This window comes from Bufo bufo, chromosome 9, assembly GCF_905171765.1.
Source record: "Bufo bufo chromosome 9, aBufBuf1.1, whole genome shotgun sequence".
Lineage (NCBI taxonomy): Eukaryota > Metazoa > Chordata > Amphibia > Anura > Bufonidae > Bufo > Bufo bufo.
In genome coordinates, this window is record NC_053397.1 from 186102358 (window position 1) to 186122960 (window position 20603).

At 44.9% G+C, this 20603-nt stretch overlaps 1 protein-coding gene across 1 annotated transcript in view; it reads right to left on the reverse strand.

Moving 5' to 3' along the window:
* ACBD6 (acyl-CoA binding domain containing 6) overlaps nucleotides 1-20603 on the reverse strand; it is a 98945-nt gene that overhangs the window by 44538 nt on the left and 33804 nt on the right. The window contains exons 4-5 of the mRNA XM_040408229.1: nucleotides 6137-6222; nucleotides 1443-1548 (exon numbers count right to left, since the gene is read on the reverse strand). Of these exons, the coding sequence (XP_040264163.1) occupies nucleotides 1443-1548; nucleotides 6137-6222 (192 nt within the window). The remainder of the gene's footprint in view (nucleotides 1-1442; nucleotides 1549-6136; nucleotides 6223-20603) is intronic.

Sequence of the window (20603 nt, forward strand, 5' to 3'; positions counted from 1 at the left end):
TTAATACTTACAATGATGAGAGTTTTCCAGGCCCCCAACAACTAGTTTTCCATCAGTGTGATTACCACCGGTTACAATCTAGTCTCTATCACTAGTAAGCAGTCTGGGGACTCCACAGAGTAATTAAAAGCCAACATTTATAGAAACAGCCCGCTGAAACTTCCAGCTACTAGATTAACAGCCAGATCATATCCCACGCCTGAACGCGTCAAAAGTATTCCTATAAAATTACTACATACCACAAATGTACCCAAGATAAAATATGCAGCTAGAGGTGTGCGCTTAATATCCAGGTCTAGATCATGTCGCACACACTTCAGGGAGCTTTATATAAGATGGGGAGAGCAGAGTAACCCCTCCCTATGCACAGGAATTCCCAGCGTCTCAGGCTATGAATTGATAATTACATCCTTTATTCAATAGGGAACTTATTTAGGAGTCACTGATGACAGGAAAACAAGCAGGCCCAAATCAGAAAACATGCGGACTGACAGGACACGGCCTGTCGCTGGGTCTGTAGTGTCCTATTCTGTGGTCTGTAAGTGACTGGTTAGGAGAAGGAAGGATAAGGAGGGGGGGAAGGAAGGATCAACTGCAGTACGGAACGTGAAAGACATTTATTAAAAAAAGTTCGCACAAATAATACACTATATACACACACATTATACAGAAAAATCTCTGTAAAGCTACTTTCACACTGGCGTTCGGTGCGGATCCGTCTTGTATCTGCACAGATAATGCAAACGCTTGTATCCGTTCATAACATTTGCATTATTAATTAAAAAAAATGGATCCATCTCGACTTACATTGAAAGTCAAGGGGGACGGATCCATTTTCAATTGCACCATATTGTGTCAGTGAAAAACGGATCCTTCCCCATTGACTTACATTGTAAGTTAGGACGAATCCGTTTGGCTCCTCATCACCAGGCGGACACCAAAACGCTGCAAGCTGCGTTTTAGTGACCGCCTAAAAAACGCAACGGAGACCAAACACAGCCAAATTGATGCATTCTGAACGGGGGCTGAACTGATCAATTTTGGGCCGCTTGTGAGAGCCCTAAAACGGATCTCACAAGCGGACCCAGAAACGCCAGTGTGAAAGTAGCCTAAAGCAAATAATTACACATATACAGCATGTATGGCGTATATTCACAGACACAGGGGGTCATTTACTAACCAGAAATATGTCTATATTAAAAAGGTCCTTTGAGCCGCAATCTGCGACTTTTCCCCAGTCTCATTTCCCATTTTCTACACCGGGTTTAGGCAAGGAAGTTGTCTTACATTTAGAAGTGGTGGTGGATGCGCCAAAGTTGAGTAGAGGCCTCTACATAACTCCGGCAGATCCACCGCCAGCTATACGGGATATTAAGACCGGTATCTAAAACGCTTGTCTTATTAAAGGACTCCTACAATGTATAGTTATATCCAATTCACACCTCATCATCTGCTGCATTTACATCGATGCTTCCCGTAGCCAAAGCTTGTGATATCCGTGAAATATCATTTTCCCGGCAATAGTCAAAGATGTCTTTATCTTCATCCCTACAAAAATAAATGATTGCATTAGTCAATATCTACTGAGGAGATCCATTCACAGGAGAAGAGTTTTCCCCACTGTTTGGCCTCATGCACACGGCCGTTGGGCGGCCATGGCCGTATTGTGGCCCGCAAACGGCGGGTCGGCATCCACGGCCGCCGGCTGTGTGCACCCCGCATCATGGATGCGGACCCATTCACTTGAACACCGGAAGCACTACGGAGTGCTTCCGTGGGGTTTCTTTCCGTTGTTCCACATGGCAAATAAATATGACAGGTCATATTTTTTTGCGGTGCGGACATACCACGGGCCCATTCACGGACCCAATTGTGGTCCCCAATGCACAGAACGGCCGCACAACGGCCGTGTGCATGAGGCCTTTGCAGTACCATGCATTTTTATTGTACACTCACACCTTGAGCACTAACAGCTACATAGCGCAGTCATAAAATATGGGGCCTGGGCGTTGCTCTCAAAGTACCGACACAGCAATTCTTATCTTGAGCTGCAAGAAACTTTTAGGCTGGAGCTACACCTAGACTTTGTGGCACTTTTAAAAGGGGTTTTCCGGGATGGACATATTGGAAGGCCCATCCTCAGGATAGGTCATCAATATCAAATCGGCGGGGGTCCGACTCAGCTCTATGAAGAGGCCGCGGCGCTCTATGAGCGCTTAGACCTCTTCCTAGGCCATTTGACGCCATGTTTTTCAGTCATACACAGTTCAAGTGAATAGGGTTGAGCTGTGACACCAATCTAACAGTCCCCAAACAAGTCAAGGGACCATTTTTAATGGTCGTTTTTCAGAAAGACACTCGTGAAAAAATGGTCATTAAAAAAAATAAAAAATTTACGTTTTACCGTCAGTTTGATTGTATATCCCGCATTTTGCCCAGTAAACTCCTTTCAATTTTTTAACTTTAAGGCTATGAACAACTGTGACAAGGAAACTATATATTTACATTTGTTGGCCGATTCACCCTATTAACCTAATAACAGTGTTATGTCCACGGCATCCCCCCTATTAAAACTGTTCTTACCGTTAGTTCCTTGCTAGCATCGTTCTGCAGAAAAACACTTTTAATCCGTATGCAAATGAGGCTGTGAAGGTGCGCATGCGCCGGGTAAACTGTGATGCCCCGGCCCGACTGTGGTCATTCAATGCGCACGCGCCGATATCGCGTTCATCAGCGCATGCGCAGGATTACGGACAGGAGGAGGGAGGTTAGAGCAGAGACTAAGGGCGGGCAGACGCTGCGGAGGGGGAGTGGCTTCGTCTGAAAATGACCCAGGGGCCTGGGCACCTTCACAACCTCATTTGCATACGGATTAAAAGTATTTTACTGTACAACGATGCTAGCGAGGAACTAACGGTAAGCACAGTTTTAATAGGGGGGATGCCATGGACATAACACTGTTATTAGGTTAATAGGGTGAATCGGCGTGAAAGACTCCCTTTAAAGGGGTTGTGCCACTAATATAAATGTTTCCCGCCTGATATCGCTGTTACATCACTTTGCCCAAATACCACCATTTATCAAAACTGCCTTAGGCTACATGTGTTTTGCGGTCTGTAAACAACGTTCACGGAAGCAAACAACGTTCGTGTGCATGTAGCCTTATTCTAAAGTTAGTAGCCCACCATTGGACCCTGTGGAAAAGAAGTTTTGATTTCCAGTTGCTGTAGGTTACGTCCTGCATTGTAACCTTGTAATTTAGGACATAGGAAGAGTCATTGGTAAGAATAAAGGGTGCGGTTAGTGTCACATGATCTACTGATGTCAGGACACATCCCACTGCCCTAAGTCATGATGGGACAGTAGTCACATGACAAACGGATTCAAACATGGGGGATAAAGGAAAACTGCAAACGAAGTAAGGGCTCGTTCACACAAACGTTTGATGCCCGTTGCCGTATTGCGGACCCCATTTGCGGGTCCGCAATACACGGGCACCATTCCGTGGCCATTCCGCATCACGGATGCAGACCCAATAATTTCAATGGGTCCGCAAATCCAGAGATGCGGAACAGAACACTACAGAAGCACTACAGAGTGCTTTCTAGAGTTCCATTCCGTGCTTCTGCACCGCAAAAAGATAGAACTTGCTCTATCTTTTTGCGGAACGGAAGGATCGCGGACGCATTCAGGTGAATTGGTCCGAGATCCCCACCTGCCTGCCCCACAGACGGTGCCCGTACATTGTGGACCGCAATTTGGTGTCCACAGCACGGGCTTCAATCGGTCGTGTGAATGAGCCCTAAATCTGAAAAAATAAATAAAAAGCAATCCAAAGAGGAATGGGAGCTAGAGTGATTGATGAAAATGCACTTTAAAGTGAAAAGTAGTTTATGGCACAATCCTTTTAACTCAAGATAACCACTACGTTTCTGACTACAATCTTTATTCATTTCCAGACCCCTTATTACAGTTTGCAGTCTGCATCTAGATTCAGACTTTTCTCATGTTGGTGTGTTCCACCCAGTAATACATGCTGGATGTAAGTTCTGTGGGTACAGGATGCTGCTGCCGTCACTAGCTCATGTATTTCTCCTCCTATAGCCCCTGGTGGATATTTTTACTGAAACATTCCCCAGCATAGAGGACAAGTGTCCCACTACTGGAACCCCATCACAAGAAAGTGGGTCCTGTGTTTTTACCGTTTGGAGCAGCAGTCGTGCATGTCCATTATTGCTCCATTCAACTCTATGGGACTGTGCTACTGACGACACCGGACCCCTGTTCTTGTGATCCCCTGTTTATAGCGAAAACCCCCTTGAGGACAGAACAGACTTGTGTGAGTCAGCATCTTAAAGGGGTTTTCCAGGCGGTTTACACTGATGTCCTATACTCGGGGTAGGTCATCAGTATCTGATTGGTGGGGGTCCGACACCTAAGGCACCGATGCTCGCAGTACCGTTATGGCAGTCTCCAGATTTTCCTAGGCCATATGACCACGTTAATCGTTCACACGACCTAGGCCTGTGATAGCTAACCTCCGGCACTCCAGCTATGGTAAAACTACAACTCCCAAGATGTACACTTGCTTGGCTGTTCTCAGAAATCCATAGAAATGAATGTAGCATGCTGGGAGTTGTAGTTTCACCACAGCTGGAGAGCCGGAGGTTAGCCATCACTGGTCTAGGCATACCTGAAGTGAATAGGGCTGAGCTGCGATACCAAACACAGCCACTACACAATGTACAGCGCTGAGCTTGCTGAGCTGAAAGAAGGTCTTGGTGCTACTGCAAGCACCGATGCCTACTCAAACAGCTGATCGGCAGGGGTCCCGGGTGTCGGACCCCCACGATCAGACACTGATGACCTATCTGGAGGATAGGTCATCAGTATATAACTTCTGGAAAACATCTTTAAAGGAGAAACAGTATAGGCAGACGGCATGGGTGGTAACATGCAGCTAAGAAATACCCACCTTTCCTCCGGGGACCAAGAGTCACATCACCTGTAATTATTTCCAGTCTTTAATCAGACGATGTTCAACGCCTCTCAGGGGCCAAGAGGAGCAAAAGCTCATTAAGAGCAGCGTCCACAGCCCTCCGTAGCGCAGTGAGCTTTTAATTGCTTAGTGTGATTAGGCAATGGTGCGAGAGTGATCATTTTCATAAGAATGGGGGAATGCAGGATGATGGGGGCTGCAGTCCCCGGAGGTGTGCAGCGCACACACATCCTACACTCATGCAATTATTCACACCAGCTGAGCTGCTCCATGGCTGCATGAACACAGTGCTGAACACATTGGGAGGGGGACACACAGAGTGGCACAAACTTGGCCGGCATGTGCCAGTATGCTAAACAGGCAGGAGATCTGCCAGGACATCAGACCCTCACCTCTGTAGTTTTGGGAAATGGCTGTAATAGCTACAAGTGTCTGGATCCACCAACTCTGGTATACACAAAGGGATGTTGGGTAGTAATGCAAATAGAAGGGGATATATTTTAGTTCACTTGGGGGGGGGGACAAAAAACACAAAACTATATCATTATCACCACTGCAATATATTTGACATCTAGATTTTTTAAAATGTTTTAAATCATTATGCCTCGAATTCATATTGGTGCTGATGACACAGGTTTATGGGCTCCAAAATCCCTCCCTTGTCATGCACATGTCCCAGAAAAACGAGTACGGGGCTGCTCTGGAGCCCATATGAATTTCTGCTAGTCTGTGCACATCTCTTTCTAAAAGCAAAAGCCTAACTGCCTGACCACACTGACTGACCTGTGATACTTCATGCCAAAACAGTCCATTTATCTGGCAGAGCAACTAATCAATTGCAGAGCCCATCAATCATCCTTGGTGGAACTAGTCGGGCCTGAGCGGAGAGGAGAGGACAGATGGCTGCCCGAGTGAGAAGGATTAATTCAATTCTGATAGATTACTGCAAAGCCTCATGGGACAGAGGAGAGGGAGGAGAAGAGGCACACTGGAATGTGGGAGACCTGTTATGTGGAGAGAATTAAGCGTGAAATGGAGACACTACAGACGAAGGTGTGAGACAACACGGGGCTAAATAAATGAAACTGTCAGTGGAAAAAAAAAAAAATCAAAAGGAAGCTGCATCACTTCAGTTACCTAAGTGTCTCCTGCACCTTGTACAGGCAGCTGACCACTGGACCACCGAAGGTCGACTTGTGCTTTTCAACAGGTTCTTCAGACGCCTGAAAGAAACACGCAGGGACAACTAAGTGACAATGCAAACTTAATTAATATTTCAATACATATAAGCAGTGCCAGGGCAACAGATTTGCAGATGTACAAGAAGTAGCAGCAGGTGTTAAAGGGAACCTGTCACCTCTACTATTCTACCCTCACCGAGCGTTTCTAAATGTTCATTGTGTTACCCGAAACAAATAAATTACACTTTTAATTTCATTTGCAGACGAATTCAATAAGTATGATGCATTTTTGTACTTCCTGCCTTTTATGCAAATTAACATAAGAGTCATATCTTACTTGTGTGACCAGAGAAGAGTCATATTTTCAAGCTCTGACTCATCTCAGGTTAATTTGCATATGTATCAAATCGTTTTTTTTACACCATAAAAGCACACAGAGCTATAGGGACGGGGTATTGCGGATGTGCTAGCGGCCACCTAGAGAACCAAACCTAAGAACCAAGCATTGACCTCTAGAAGACGTAATAATATGAGTAAGCTACTGAGTTTTATTGCAAACATAGTACAATCCCTGAACTGTGGGGGGGGACAGAAGAAAATGTGTTTTTTATGTTTAAAGGGATTCTGTCACCTCCGTTTACAATTTTAAGCTGGCACCATCGCTTTGTTGACTAAAGTAGCTTATTTCCAGGACTCTTCTTTTTACTTTATTTCTTTTAGTAGTTTTTATGTAAAAGCGATTTGTATGTTATGCTTATTAGGGTCCAAGGTGCCCAGAGGGGCGTTTTTCTCACTCCCCGGTGCCCAGTGACGCCCCCCTGCAGTGCCCAAGACAGCCTTCTGATAATCAAAACACCTCCCACAGCCCGGCAAACGGTTCCGCCCCTCCGCACGTCATAATCTACCTTCTAGATATGCCCCGTCCTCCTTCCTGTCTGCGGCCAGAAAACTAGCGCAGGCGCAGTACCGCCTGCGCGATCATCAACCTCCTGAGGGCAACCACCTCAAAAGTCTCACTGGGCATGCGCCGAGCCCAGTGATGTGACCTGAGCGCTGTTGCCCTCAGGAGGTTGATGATCGCGCAGGCCGCAGGCGGTACTGCGCCTGCGCTAGTTTTCTGGCCGCAGACAGGAAGGAGGACGGGGCATATCTATAAGGTAGATTATGACGTGCGGAGGGGCGGAACCGTTTGCCGGGCTGTGGGAGGTGTTTTGATTATCAGAAGGCTGTCTTGGGCACTGCAGGGGGGCGTCACTGGGCACCGGGGAGTGAGAAAAACGCCCCTCTGGGCACCTTGGACCCTAATTAGCATAACATACAAATCGCTTTTACATCAAAACTACTAAACGAAATAAAGTAAAAAGAAGAGTCCTGGAAATAAGCTACTTTAGTCAACATAGCGATGGTGCCAGCTTAAGATCGTAAAAGGAGGTGACAGAATCCCTTTAAGGGACTATGGAAAAACTGCTGGCAGCATAGAACAAACATACCTTTTGTGGAGCTTTTATTATCAGGAGTAGTGTGACTATGAAGTTTTATTCTGCTCCTGCAAATGCCTTGGCGCTTCACTGTGAAGCTTTCTTCTACTTTGTATATTACTGGTTCTACTATATGCACTGGAAAAATATTATCATTACTGGGACTTGCTGTTCTATTGATCAGTAGATGGCAGTGTAGTGCGGACCTCTATTTTGTTGCTTCACTGCAAAACGCTCCTTGCAGTGAACTACTTCCGAGCCCCTCCCCCCCTGCCCTGTGACAGCTGTACATGTATTCTGGATGGATGCTACAGGTGTCACTCAGATCAGAGGGGATGTGAAGCCCTTCACTGCAGAGAGCACTACACAGTGGACCTCTACCTCCAGTCTACTTGCAGGAGCAGAAACTGGCAGAATAAAACTTTATATTCAGACTACCCCCGATAATAAAAAAAGTTACACAAAAGGTATGTTAGTATTAGGTAGAAGTTGGTGAGAGCAGGACTATCAGCAGTTTAGTACAGTAAAAACTGTTGACAGACTCCCTTTAAAACAAACATCTCTTTAAGCAGACAGCCTGAGAAGATTCACCTGACTGGCTCCATAGAATCTTTCTTGGAAATAAAATTCTAGAGCTCATTGCATAGTTTTCTTGTCCAACAAGTCATTAGGGCTTTAGCTATGGCAGTGCCACAGGACCAGGCATTACACAGCTGCCCATTCACTGGTTCCAAGTCTTTACAGCAAAATACAATTCATATGCATTCTACAGACAGAAATATTGACAGAAACATGTAGAACACCCACGTATACAAGGCAAACAACCTATTACAAGTACCTGTTAATAGACCTGCGGAGCTACAAAGAAAATCGCTTGTGAATGGACCCAGTTGAAAATGTAGTCAATCTAATGGTCATGTGGAAGTTTACCTTTACGTTTGGGGGTTATTATATGAAAATCTAACATTTCACTTGAAGACTGCAGCAAGTTTTCTGGATTTTCCTGTAGCATAAGTTTTACGGTCTTCTTTTATTAAGAAATATACCCATATCACTACGCTGCCACGACCACGGTTTTCTAGGAAGGTGTATGTGTGGTGGCTTTTGGCAATACAGTGGCTTTCTATCACAAACGTGACTGCTGAAGTATATGACCTAAAGTCACGTCTGCTGAAGTACAGTCAGGGCCATAAATATTGGGACATTGACACAATTGTAACATTTTTGGCTCTATACACCACCACAATGGATTTGAAATGAAACGAACAAGATGTGCTTCAACTGCAGACTGTCAGCTTTAATTTCAGGGTATTTACATCCAAATCAGGTGAACGGTGTAGGAATTACAAGTTTGCGTATGTGCCTCCCACTTGTTACGGGCCAAAAGTAATGGGACAATTGGCTTCTCAGCTGTTCCATGGCCAGGTGTGTGTTATTCCCTCATTATCCCAATTACAATGAGCAGATAAAAGGTCCAGAGTTCATTTCAAGTGTGCTATTTGCATTTGGAATCTGTTGCTGTCAACTCTCAAGATGAGATCCAAAGTGCTGTCACTATCAGTGAAGCAAGCCATCATTAGGCTGAAAAAACAAAACAAACCCATCAGAGAGATAGCAAAAACATTAGGCGTGGCCAAAACAACTGTTTGGAACATTCTTAAAAAGAAGGAACGCACCAGCGAGCTCAGCAACACCAAAAGACCCGGAAGACCACGGAAAACAACTGTGGTGGATGACCGAAGAATTCTTTCCCTGGTGAAGAAAACACCCTTCACAACAGTTGGCCAGATCAAGAACACTCTCCAGGAGGTAGGTGTATGTGTGTCAAAGTCAACAATCAAGAGAAGACTTCACCAGAGTGAATACAGAGGGTTCACCACAAGATGTAAACCATTGGTGAGCCTCAAAAACAGGAAGGCCAGATTAGAGTTTGCCAGACGACATCTAAAAAAGCCTTCACAGTTCTGGAACAACATCCTATGGACAGATGAGACTTGTACCAGAGTGATGGGAAGAGAAGAGTATGGAGAAGGAAAGGAACTGCTCATGATCCTAAGCATACCACCTCATCAGTGAAGCATGGTGGTGGTAGTGTCATGGCGTGGGCATGTATGGCTGCCAAGGGAACTGGTTCTCTTGAATTTATTGATGATGCTGACATTCTGAAGTGTTTCGGGCAATAATATCTGCTCATATTCAGCCAAATGCTTTAGAACTCATTGGACGGTGCTTCACACTGCAGATGGACAATGACCCAACGCATACTGCAAAAGCAACCAAAGAGTTTTTTAAAGGGAACCTGTCACCGGGATTTTGGGTATAGAGCTGAGAACATGGGTCGCTAGATGGCCACTAGCACATCCGCAATACCCAGTCCCCATAGCTCTGTGTGCTTTTATTGTGTATAAAAACCGATTTGATACATATGCAAATTAACCTGAGATGAGTCAGAGCTTGAAAATATGACTCTTCTCTGGTCACACAAGTAAGATATGACTCTTATGTTAATTTGCATATGTATCAAATCGTTTTTTTTTTACACAATAAAAGCACACAGAGCTATGGGAACTGGGTATTGCGGATGTGCTAGTGGCCATCTAGCAACCCATGTCCTCAGCTCTATACACAAAATCCTGGTGACAGGTTCCCTTTAAGGGAAAGAAGTGGAAGGTTGTGCAATGGCCAAGTCAATCACCTGACCTGAATCCGATTGAGCATGCATTTCACTTGCTGAAGACAAAACTGAAGGGAAAATGCCCCAAGAACAAGCAGGAACTGAAGACAGTTGCAGTAGAGGCCTGGCAGAGCATCACCAGGGATGAAACCCAGCGTCTGGTGATGTCTATGTGTTCCAGACTTCAGGCTGTAATTGACTGCAAAGGATTTGCAACCAAGTATTAAAAAGTGAAAGTTTCATTTATGATTATTATTCTGTCCCATTACTTTTGGCCCCTTAACAAGTGGGAGGCACATATGCAAACTTTTGTAATTCCTACACCGTTCACCTGATTTGGATGTAAATTCCCTCAAATTAAAGCTGACAGTCTGCAGTTAAAGCACATCTTGTCCGTTTCATTTCAAATCCATTTTGGTGTATAGAGCCCAAAATGTTAGAATTGTGTCGATGTCCCAATATTTATGGACCAGACTGTATATGACCTAAAGTCACGTCTGCTGAAGTATATGACCTAAAGTATATGACCTAAAGTATATGACCAAATGTTGCTGTTTTGTTTTCATGATGGGCCTATTATAACAAAAATCCGAAGAAACCAGCAATTAAAGCAGCTCTGTCACTTGGATTAACCCTACCCTACCAGGCATATAGGTAGAGTTGATGATGCCGATTGAAACGAAACCTGTCTTATGTCTTATCGTTGAAGTGAAAAATTAACTTTTAAAATTATGCAAATGAACTATTAGAGAACCGGGAGGCAGGCTTATGCATGTCAAGCACTGCTCCAGCGTCACCCCTAGTGCTCCATAATGACGCCCCTCTGCCTTTAGACTGACGGCACTAGACCACACTCGTGTCCAGAACGGCGTGTGGCCACAACATCCTCGGCTTCATCCCGACGAGCGAAGATGTTGTGCGCAAGTGCCGTTCCGGACACGAGTGCAGTTTAGCGCCGTCAATGTAAAGGTGGTGGGGAAGGGGGTTGTGTGATGAAAAGCTGAGGGGCGTCATTATGGAGCACCAGGGGCGCTGCTGTAGCTACGCTCGAACTGCATAAGCCTGCCTCCTGGTGCTCAAATAGTGCATTGAATAATTTTATATTAAGTTAATTACTCTACGCAACAATACCACCATCAGACATAAGACAGGCATCGTTTTAATCAGCGTCATCCGGGTGACAGAGCCGCTTTAAACCAAGTAAATTTAATCTGATCTACTGGGCTGCGGATCCATGTGCCAGATTTCCACAGTTTTAATGCTGTTGACACATTCCAACACAGCTTCAATACCTCGACAGGACACAAGTGATCACCATTTGCCTTCCCAAGGTATACACCCTCTATGCTCATCCACCAGTCTCATTATCCGCACACCACTTACATTTACACTTCCCGATAATTAAACCAACCATGGGGCAGTGTAAATCCAGCATTACACTGAACATTTTCCCATGAAACTATATATCAATCTGCTCAGCTCCTCCTGATCTAGAACATGCTGCCTGCACTGCATTTGGCTGTGACAGGTTCTCTTTCGTGGGTTGGACATCAACTACTTTCACATCTGCGCTCTGTTATTGAGATCCGTCATAAGATCTCAATAGCAGGGGAAAACGCTTCCATTTTGTCCCCATTTATTGTCAATGGGGAAAAAACTGAACTGAATGAAACGGAGTCCACCAGAATGCATTCCGTTCCGTTTAGTTGCGTCCCAATTGCAGACAAAATACCGCTGATGTGGTGCGGAGCAAGATGGATCTGTCCTGACACACAATGTAAGTCAACGGGGACAGATCCGTTTTCTCTGGCACAATCTGCCACAATAGAAAACTGATTCGTCCCCCATTGACTTTCAATGGAGTTTATGACGGATTTCTCATGGCGCTGTTAAAGATAATACAACCGGATCCGTTCATAACAGATGCAGACGGTTGTATTATCACAACGGATCCAGCAAAAACACTGGTGTAAAAGTAGCCTTACAGATTAGCTACCTATAGGTGGCACTAGAATTTGAAGTGCGTGAATTACTGTACCTGAAAGAAACTATTTGGGGGATACGATCTTGTCAAGGGGAGAGAGTGCCTTAACCGGTGTGAGGAGACTTATAAGCTATACACGCTCCTCTGGAATTCTGGGAAGAAAGGGATGCAAATGATTGCAGCTATCCTATAAGTCAATGTTCGACCCTTTAAATTGGCCTTGAGACATGACTCTGATATTAAATAAGCCAGTGTCGCATACTACCCCCCTCCCCCCAAAATCCTGATTTAGGCCTCTTAACCAACTACTTTCACACTAGCGTTCGGGGCTCCGCTTGTGAGCTCCGTTTGAAGGCTCTCACAGGCGGCCCCGAACGGATCCGTCCAGCCCCAATGCATTCTCAGTGGACGCGGATCCGCTCAGAATGCATCAGTCTGGCAGTGTTCAGCCTCCGCTCAGCAAGCGGACACCCGAACGCTGGCCGTGCGGAGGCAAACGGATCCGTCCAGACTTACAATGTAAGTCAATGGGGACGGATCTGTTTGAAGATGACACAATATGGCTCAATTTTCAAACGGATCCGTCCCCCATTGACTTTCAATGTAAAGTCTGGACGGATCCGTCTGAACAACTTTCAGACTTAGAAATTTTTCTAAACTATAATGCAGACGGATCTGTTCTGAACGGATCCAAACGTCTGCATTATAGGAGAGGATCAGTCTGTGCAGACACCAGACGGACCCGCTCTGAACGCTAGTGTGAAAGTAGCCTAAGCCAGTACTCTCTGCTCTGCACTGATGAGGGGCAATCACCCCGAAACAGCTGTCTGCAGAGGAGATGCTGGCTTATTTAATATCAAAATCATGTCTCGAGGCCTATTTAACCCTTCCATGACCGACCGGACCTAAAAAGGCCTGAATGTTCACATGTTCGAATGTTTTGTGACCCTAACTTTATTTGTTTGACTACCAAAATATTTTTGCAATGTTTTTACTTGATACTTAGGACTTTTTTTTAGGTCTAATTTGGGGGAAAACCTCTAATTCTAAAGTAATTTTTTATTTTATTTTTAAACTATAGCTTTTTATTTCTTAAATATTAAAACCAACAAAAAAATTAATTATTTCAATGGGTTCCCTATTTTGTGTTAATCGTTTTGATATTTAACATGTATAGGTTTGAGTGAAGAGGCGACTATGGTGACGGTTTCCATTAGCGACAGTATTTTTTTGTTTACTTCTATTTTAATTTATTTTTGCCACATATGTCCCCCAGGAGGTCACTAGAAGACCTCTGGAGGACACTGACTTTTCTTTTTTCCACACAGTTTCCACTGTAACTGGGGCATCCACAGGAGTCCCAGTTATAGTGGAAAACAGCCCCCTAGGGGGGGCATAACACAGGCAGAGCTGATCATAGGCTTCTTAGACCCTGCAGCTCTGCTCCTGCCCCGAGACACTCAGCAGTCACATGACCACCGGGACTAATGGAGGAAGCGGCTCGGCCTCTTTCTGCTCTCCCCCCTGCGCTCAAGTACCGCTTTCATCTTGGCACAGGGCAATAAACCGCTCCTGTCTTCTCCTCAGGGTCCCCGCTGTCTCACAGCCGAGACCCGACCTGCTAGATTGCAGGAGCTTTAATCCCAGGGATTAAAGTTCCGCCTGAACATTTATATATGTGCTACCTGCACGGGGTATGTGCAGATAGGACGTATATCTCCAGTGGGCAGTCGGGAAGGAGTTAAAGGGTCGAACATTGACTTTTAGCAGGGATGCACAACCTGCGGCCCTCAAGCTGTTGTAAAACTAAAGCTTCCATCATGCCCTGCTGTAGGCTGATGAGCGATCACAGTGATGATCCCCATACAGAGGAGATGATTGCTGCATGTAAATGCAGCTCTCACCTCTGTTCACAATCAAGGAAATACTGGGAATGAACGGTTGACAATAATTGCCTGGTCAGTTGGCCCGTGTAAAGGGGGCCTTAAAGTTTTAACAAATGACAGCTCCTCCAACTCCGATGGCTAGAGATAGAGAAGTTCTGGGTACACAAGGCTGAGGCTGCATTAAACTCATTTCCCAAACCATTTCCATGCCATCCATCACTCTGTAATACGGGAATAAAGATGTGACCAGTCCTATGTTTAAAAACACCCATCAACCAGTGACAGCCAACGCTATATTTCAAGTGTCCATCTGCAGCGGAGGCCCGGCAATAAATAAAGCTGCAGAGCTGTAAATTCCCAGTGAGGAGGACATTAAAAGGCAGCAGTCAGGTAAACGAGAACCAGCGGGGTACAGGACGAAGAAGAACACATTATGGATTCCACTTACCACTTCTCCGCAATACAGCTCTCTCCGTGCCTGTGACATTAACCTCATGGCGTCAAACACTCCTAATAAAATACAGGCGACTTCTAAGAAGCAAATACTTACATAGCAGATGAGCAGTGCTGCATAGACCTATGGCACAAAAAAACCCGCTGCAAAACTGTAAATCCAGACTAAAGCCTCATGCACACGACAGTATATTTGGTCCGCATCTGAAATGCATTTTTTGTGGATCGGATGCAGACCTATTCATTTCAACGAGGCCGCAAAAAAAGCACGTCCGTTCTGTGGCACAGCAAAAAATGATAGGACATGTCCTATTCTTGTCTGTTTGGTGGACAAGAATGGGCATTTGCAAGATACTGTGGGACCTGCGGAAAGGAAAACGCACACAGCAGGTATGAGCGTTTTGCGGATCAGCGATTTGCAGTCCGTAAAAACCGGATACAGTCGTGTGCATGAGTCCTAATATAGCCTAATGAGGTCATTCTGAATATGTTATGCACATCCACTGGCCAGATACACAAAAATACACTTTCTGGTAGACACCAGGGTTGTGAATATCTGCCATGATGATACGGTTACCAGAATCATTAAAAAACATATCCCTTGTGAAGCTGGAGACATAACGGAGGCCATATTGGTTGTGGTCCAGCAGTACCACAAATGGAACTAGAAAAATAGAAAAACTGAATATAAAACTTTTGTCTGGTGATCGGTAGTGTGGCCAACATTTCAGCTCCCGAAGCTTTCCCAGAAATAGCTAGAAGACATTAAAGGGTTGTAATAGGAGACAACTCCCATCCACAAGCTCTTTTTAGGGTACATGGAGAACAAAGGGGTTTCCCTGCTCGGGATCCTCATCCATGAGCCAGAATGGAGAGAAGCCCTGTATGAGCGGCTGACGTTCTAGTGTACTCGAGCCATCCTTGCATTACATGGAAGGCCATCCATCTGAATGGCTGCGCAACCAACCATTCCCCCCCCCCCCCCCCCCGCCCCGCAGTGGGCGCTGCAGGGGAAGGACAAGGCAGGCCATGGGATCTGGGGCCATCAGCCAACTTCCCATAAATGCCTCATTTTTAAAGAGGTTGAGACAACCCCCCTTAGGGCTCTTTCACACGACCGCAGGTTTGGTCGGAATCCAATCCGCATTTTATTGTGGATCGGATGCGGACCCACTAATTTCAATGGGGACACAAGAGATGTGGACGTGGCCCGCAAAAAAGATAGAACGTGTCCTATTCTTGTCCGTAGAACATTTTTATTGACGTGAAAAAAAGAAAAAGGCAGCATGCAGGTGTTTTGCAGAATATATAATATTTTTGTTAAATACTGTGCTTCCCCCCCCCCCTTCCCAAATCAGGGTTAGATCACTTCAGATAATCACCACTGGCGGACATTCCCTCTAGTCCTCATTCTTCTGGCAGATACGAGCACTGACCCGGGTAGACCTTCCCTCACATGTAGGCGTCAGCTAGGTACCAGCACATGTCTTCATGTTGTGCCATCCATCATTCATCGTGCTGGGCAGAGAACTGTCTGCTACTGACTTGGTACACTTCCCAGCTTAGCGAAGGGAGGGGTACATGGATTAAAGAGTCCGATGCAGCCCTGATAACAAACAATAAAGCGCTGCTGTCTCTACAGACTTCCCTGGTGACAGATGTTCCTAAATGGCGTGGTTATTTTATGCAAATGTACGTCTGCTCCGGTCTCTCATTTACATACCTGAATACTAGCAGCTAAGAGCTTGGCAATAAACTAGCAAGCAAAATTATAGCCACAGGTTGCAATGTTCAATGAGTATACGGAGGGGGCTGTGTAACTCCTTATGTGCCAAAAGAGGGCTCATACACTTGGTTGCGATTCCTATAAATTGCTCCTCGCTGCCAGTAAAGAAGGCACTGCAATCTGTTAATGGAAAGCATGGGGAGAGGTTAGAGCAACCCTTCAGTGCCACAAATGTCTTCTACATATTCTATCGAGCAATGAATAAAACAGCTTAAGACAAGACCATGTGTGGTTTAAGAAACGCCAAGGGACAATTTCTCTACACGGATCACCCCATCTCCCGATGTCCAGGAATAGGTGTCCCCACTGAGGCTCGAGGTAAAACCTACCTCAGTGCGGTCACTGTTCGTACTGAATTGAGTGACTTAATTGCCCAGTCAGTAAAATAATAGACTCCAACTGTGTCAACGACCCGTTTTAAAAGGACGTTGGAATAAGGGTGCTATTACACGTTGACGGCAAAGCCATGGGTACCTAACGTCGGCTTCAGGGGATAGCCAGGATGCACCTGTAGTTTGCTTTAAAGGGGTTGTCTCACTTCAGGAAAAACGTCATTTATCATGTAGACAGAGTTAATACAAGGCACTTACTAATGTAATGTCATTCTCCATATTGCCTCCTTTTCTGGCTCGATTCAGTTTTCCATCACATTATACACTGCTTGTATCTAGGGGTTACGACCACCCTGCAATCCAGCAGTGGTGGCCATGCTTTCACACTATAGGGCAGTGGTGGCGAACCTATGGCACTCAGAGCCCTCTCTCTGGGCACCCGCACCCTGGAAAAAGTCTATGGTGTATCAATATGCCTTAGACTTTTCCTGCCATTCATCAGCGCAGGACGTGCTATGAACATCACAGGCAGCACACTGAATGTAGGCAGGATATTATAGCTAAATGATAAAGTACATGGAAGGTATACTATATTGGTATTCAGGTTACGTGTTGGCACTTTGAGATAAAGAAGTTGGTTTTGGTTTGCGGTTTGGGCACTTGGCCTGTAAAAGGTTCGCCATCACTGGGATAGGGAAAAGTGCTGCCCTCTCTGGTGGCCAGAACCGTGGGGGCGTGCATAGGCCACTGCTTTTTCCTATATTGTGCAAGCGCGACCACCGCTGCTAGACTGTTGGGTAGTCGTAACCCATGGAAGCGAGCAGCGTATAATGTGATGGGGGGGAAAAAAAATAAAAATAAAAAAAAGCCAGCAAAGGAGGCAATATGGACAATCATCTACATGATAAATGCCACTTGCTGAAGTGAGAGGACCCCTTTAACGTTGCAAGTACAGGAACAGTCAAGCAGAAAACACTTTGTGATACCTGCAACTTGGTCGCATGTGTAACAGCACCAATAGGGTCCACTAACATGGCAGAATTTTGGCATAGACTCCGGACAAGAATGCCGCCAGCGGCCGCATGGTATCTGCCTCCTGCTGTTTTCAATGGGAGGCAGTGCTGAAGTTCACCGCCTCCCAGAAAAAAACAGCTCAATGAGAAATACTGTATGAAATGAAGGACACAAGCGTTCTTTGCTTATGGTAATCTTTTTTAAATTTGGTGGCATTTTTAAAAAACAATAGGATGTTTTTTTTGGGGGGTTTTTTCATCCCCTTTATAGGAAAAAAAAAAAAAAAAAAGCCATAAAAACCACAAGCTGTTTTTATGGCTTTTTTTGTGGTAAATGATGCCAGAAAAAAAAAAAAAAAATTATGTGAAGGGGGCCACAGGTGTGTTCACATTTTTTGGCCTTCGTAATAAAATTGCACTTGAATGTCTTCAAAGGGGAAATCAAGTTAAGAGATTCTGGTATGTCCCAGATGAGAAGAAATGAAGACATCTTGCCAGGATGCACGATCTCTCTTCAGCATTATAAACCTTCAGGCCTCCTTGACGCACATTTGTTCCAAGTTTTTTAAAGGGTTGTGCCAAGCTTTTAGGTCATCTCCTATGCACAGTTTAGGGAATAACTAGCTGATCGCGAAGGGGGGAAGGGGGGGGGGGGGGGGGTTATACCTGGTACTCCCACTGATCACACAAATAATTCTCTATAGGAGCCACGGAAATAGTCAGTGCAGTAGTCGGCTGTCTCTGGCGCTCTCATGGTGAATGAATGAAGTGGTGGGTTGCATGCACGAACTGACGCTCTACCAGAACGGGGATGATGTTCGGTGGGGGTCCCACCAGAAGGACCCCTAGCGATCAGCTAGTTATCCCCTATCCTGTGGATAAGGGATAACTTAAAAGCTTGGCACAACCTCTTTAAATGTTTCATGCGGACCTATCCTGTCTGACACAGACAACTTCTTGATTTGAATGAGCGCTAGGTAATATGCTCGATTCCCCCTGTAGCAGAACACTTCACGCCGATTGTTGCATCAGTGTGGATTCTAGTAGCAGGACCGCCACCGACCAGACAAGATATCTATTAAGATACACTATCAATGCATATTAGCCCCACCAATTAATTGTGCACGGCAAACATGGTAGTATGAAAATAAGTAACTCCTTTATTAATACATATAACAGACACAGGCGATAAAATACACAGGACAAAAATAGGGACCCAATATTCAATGGAAATATTGATTAGACTGCTATCCTCCTACAAGCATGTTCAAGCAAGTACTTATACCACCCCATAAGCAACAGCTTCACAGTGATAGGGTATAACAAACATCAGCAGCATGCTATATAAAGTGCCAAGTGCATATCCAACATGTGGAGGCAAGAGGATAAAAGCAGGTTGTAGACGACACCTGGGGTGTCTGGGACCTTCTCTGGTTAGTCTACTACAACCTGCTTTTATCCTTGCTTATGGGGTGGTATAAGTACTTGCCTTAACATGCTTGTAGGAGGATAGCAGTCTTATCAATATTTCCATTGAATATTGGGTCCCTATTTTTGTCCTGTGTATTTTATCGCCTAGGTCTTTGTTATTATATGTATTAATAAAGGAGTTACTTATTTTCATACTACCATGTTTGCCGTGCACAATTAATTGGTGAGGCTTATAGTACAGCATTGTGCATGGCACTTTAGCTTTATAAACTATATCCTATAGGTGTACTATCAATGCATATTATAGCAATGTATATAAATGCCGGTTTTCACTCCCTTTTTCCTCTTTGTAATTCCTGGCAAAAAGAGGTTATACTGCAGAGGCTGGGTGCATATACATTTTTTTTCGTAGAGGTAGCTTTAAGGTTCTGTGCAAACTACTTCTGAGACTTCTTATCAGATGTATACGTCGGGAACATTTATGACAGAAGGCTCCAAAGTACGCCACTGTACATTCCTTCAGTAGCATATACTGTGCAGTATATTTTTTGCAGGTGATAAAAGGGTATGCCGAATACCCTGATGGAGGCCTAAGGGACACTTGAGTTCTCTATCAAGTAAATGGAGCCCTGTGGATAGGGCGGACGTATATGCTGGGAGCAGACATAGGGCTCAGACATGGTTTGCACAGAACGACTGCTTGTGAATACCTGCCCCCCCCACCCCCCCCCCCCCCCCCCCCCCCTATCACTGAAGTCAATAGTGAAGCTAGCCAAATAGTCAATGCATATTTCATACGCACAAGTAATATCTGTTGTAAATGACTGTCACAGGCAGGGAATTTGGAGCTTTGTATAAAGGACGATAAATTTACTAAGAAATTATTATTACTTTCACAAAGTGCATCACATCTTTCCTCGTGGGAAAAAAATAAAAGAAAAAAAAGGGACACTTCAGAATTGCCGTCATCCAGGTTTTTTTTCACAATTTCTAGAAATGATGTTATTTTCTGTGGTCGCCTTATTTTAATTACAGAGAAGCATCTGATCCATTGAATTATTCTAGATTTTCAGTCCATCCAACCTTTAAAGGAAAGGTGAAATGACAATTCTGTGCAGTTCTCCGATATGCAGACGGTCCAATAATTGACAGGGCAGATATATGGATTGGTAAATGTGTAGCATAATCTATAGGCATATCTTACGGTAAGTAAAAAGGTTTTATGCTATAAAGCTAGCATGCTTTGTCACTCCCCCCCCCCCCCCCTCTCGGATATGATTTGTATTCCTACCATACTGACACCAAAGCCATAATTCAATTAGTTGAAGAGCAAAGGATCCCCCAGGAGTAGCATACTCCTGGCCCAAGTCGCTGCAATTCTCTGGC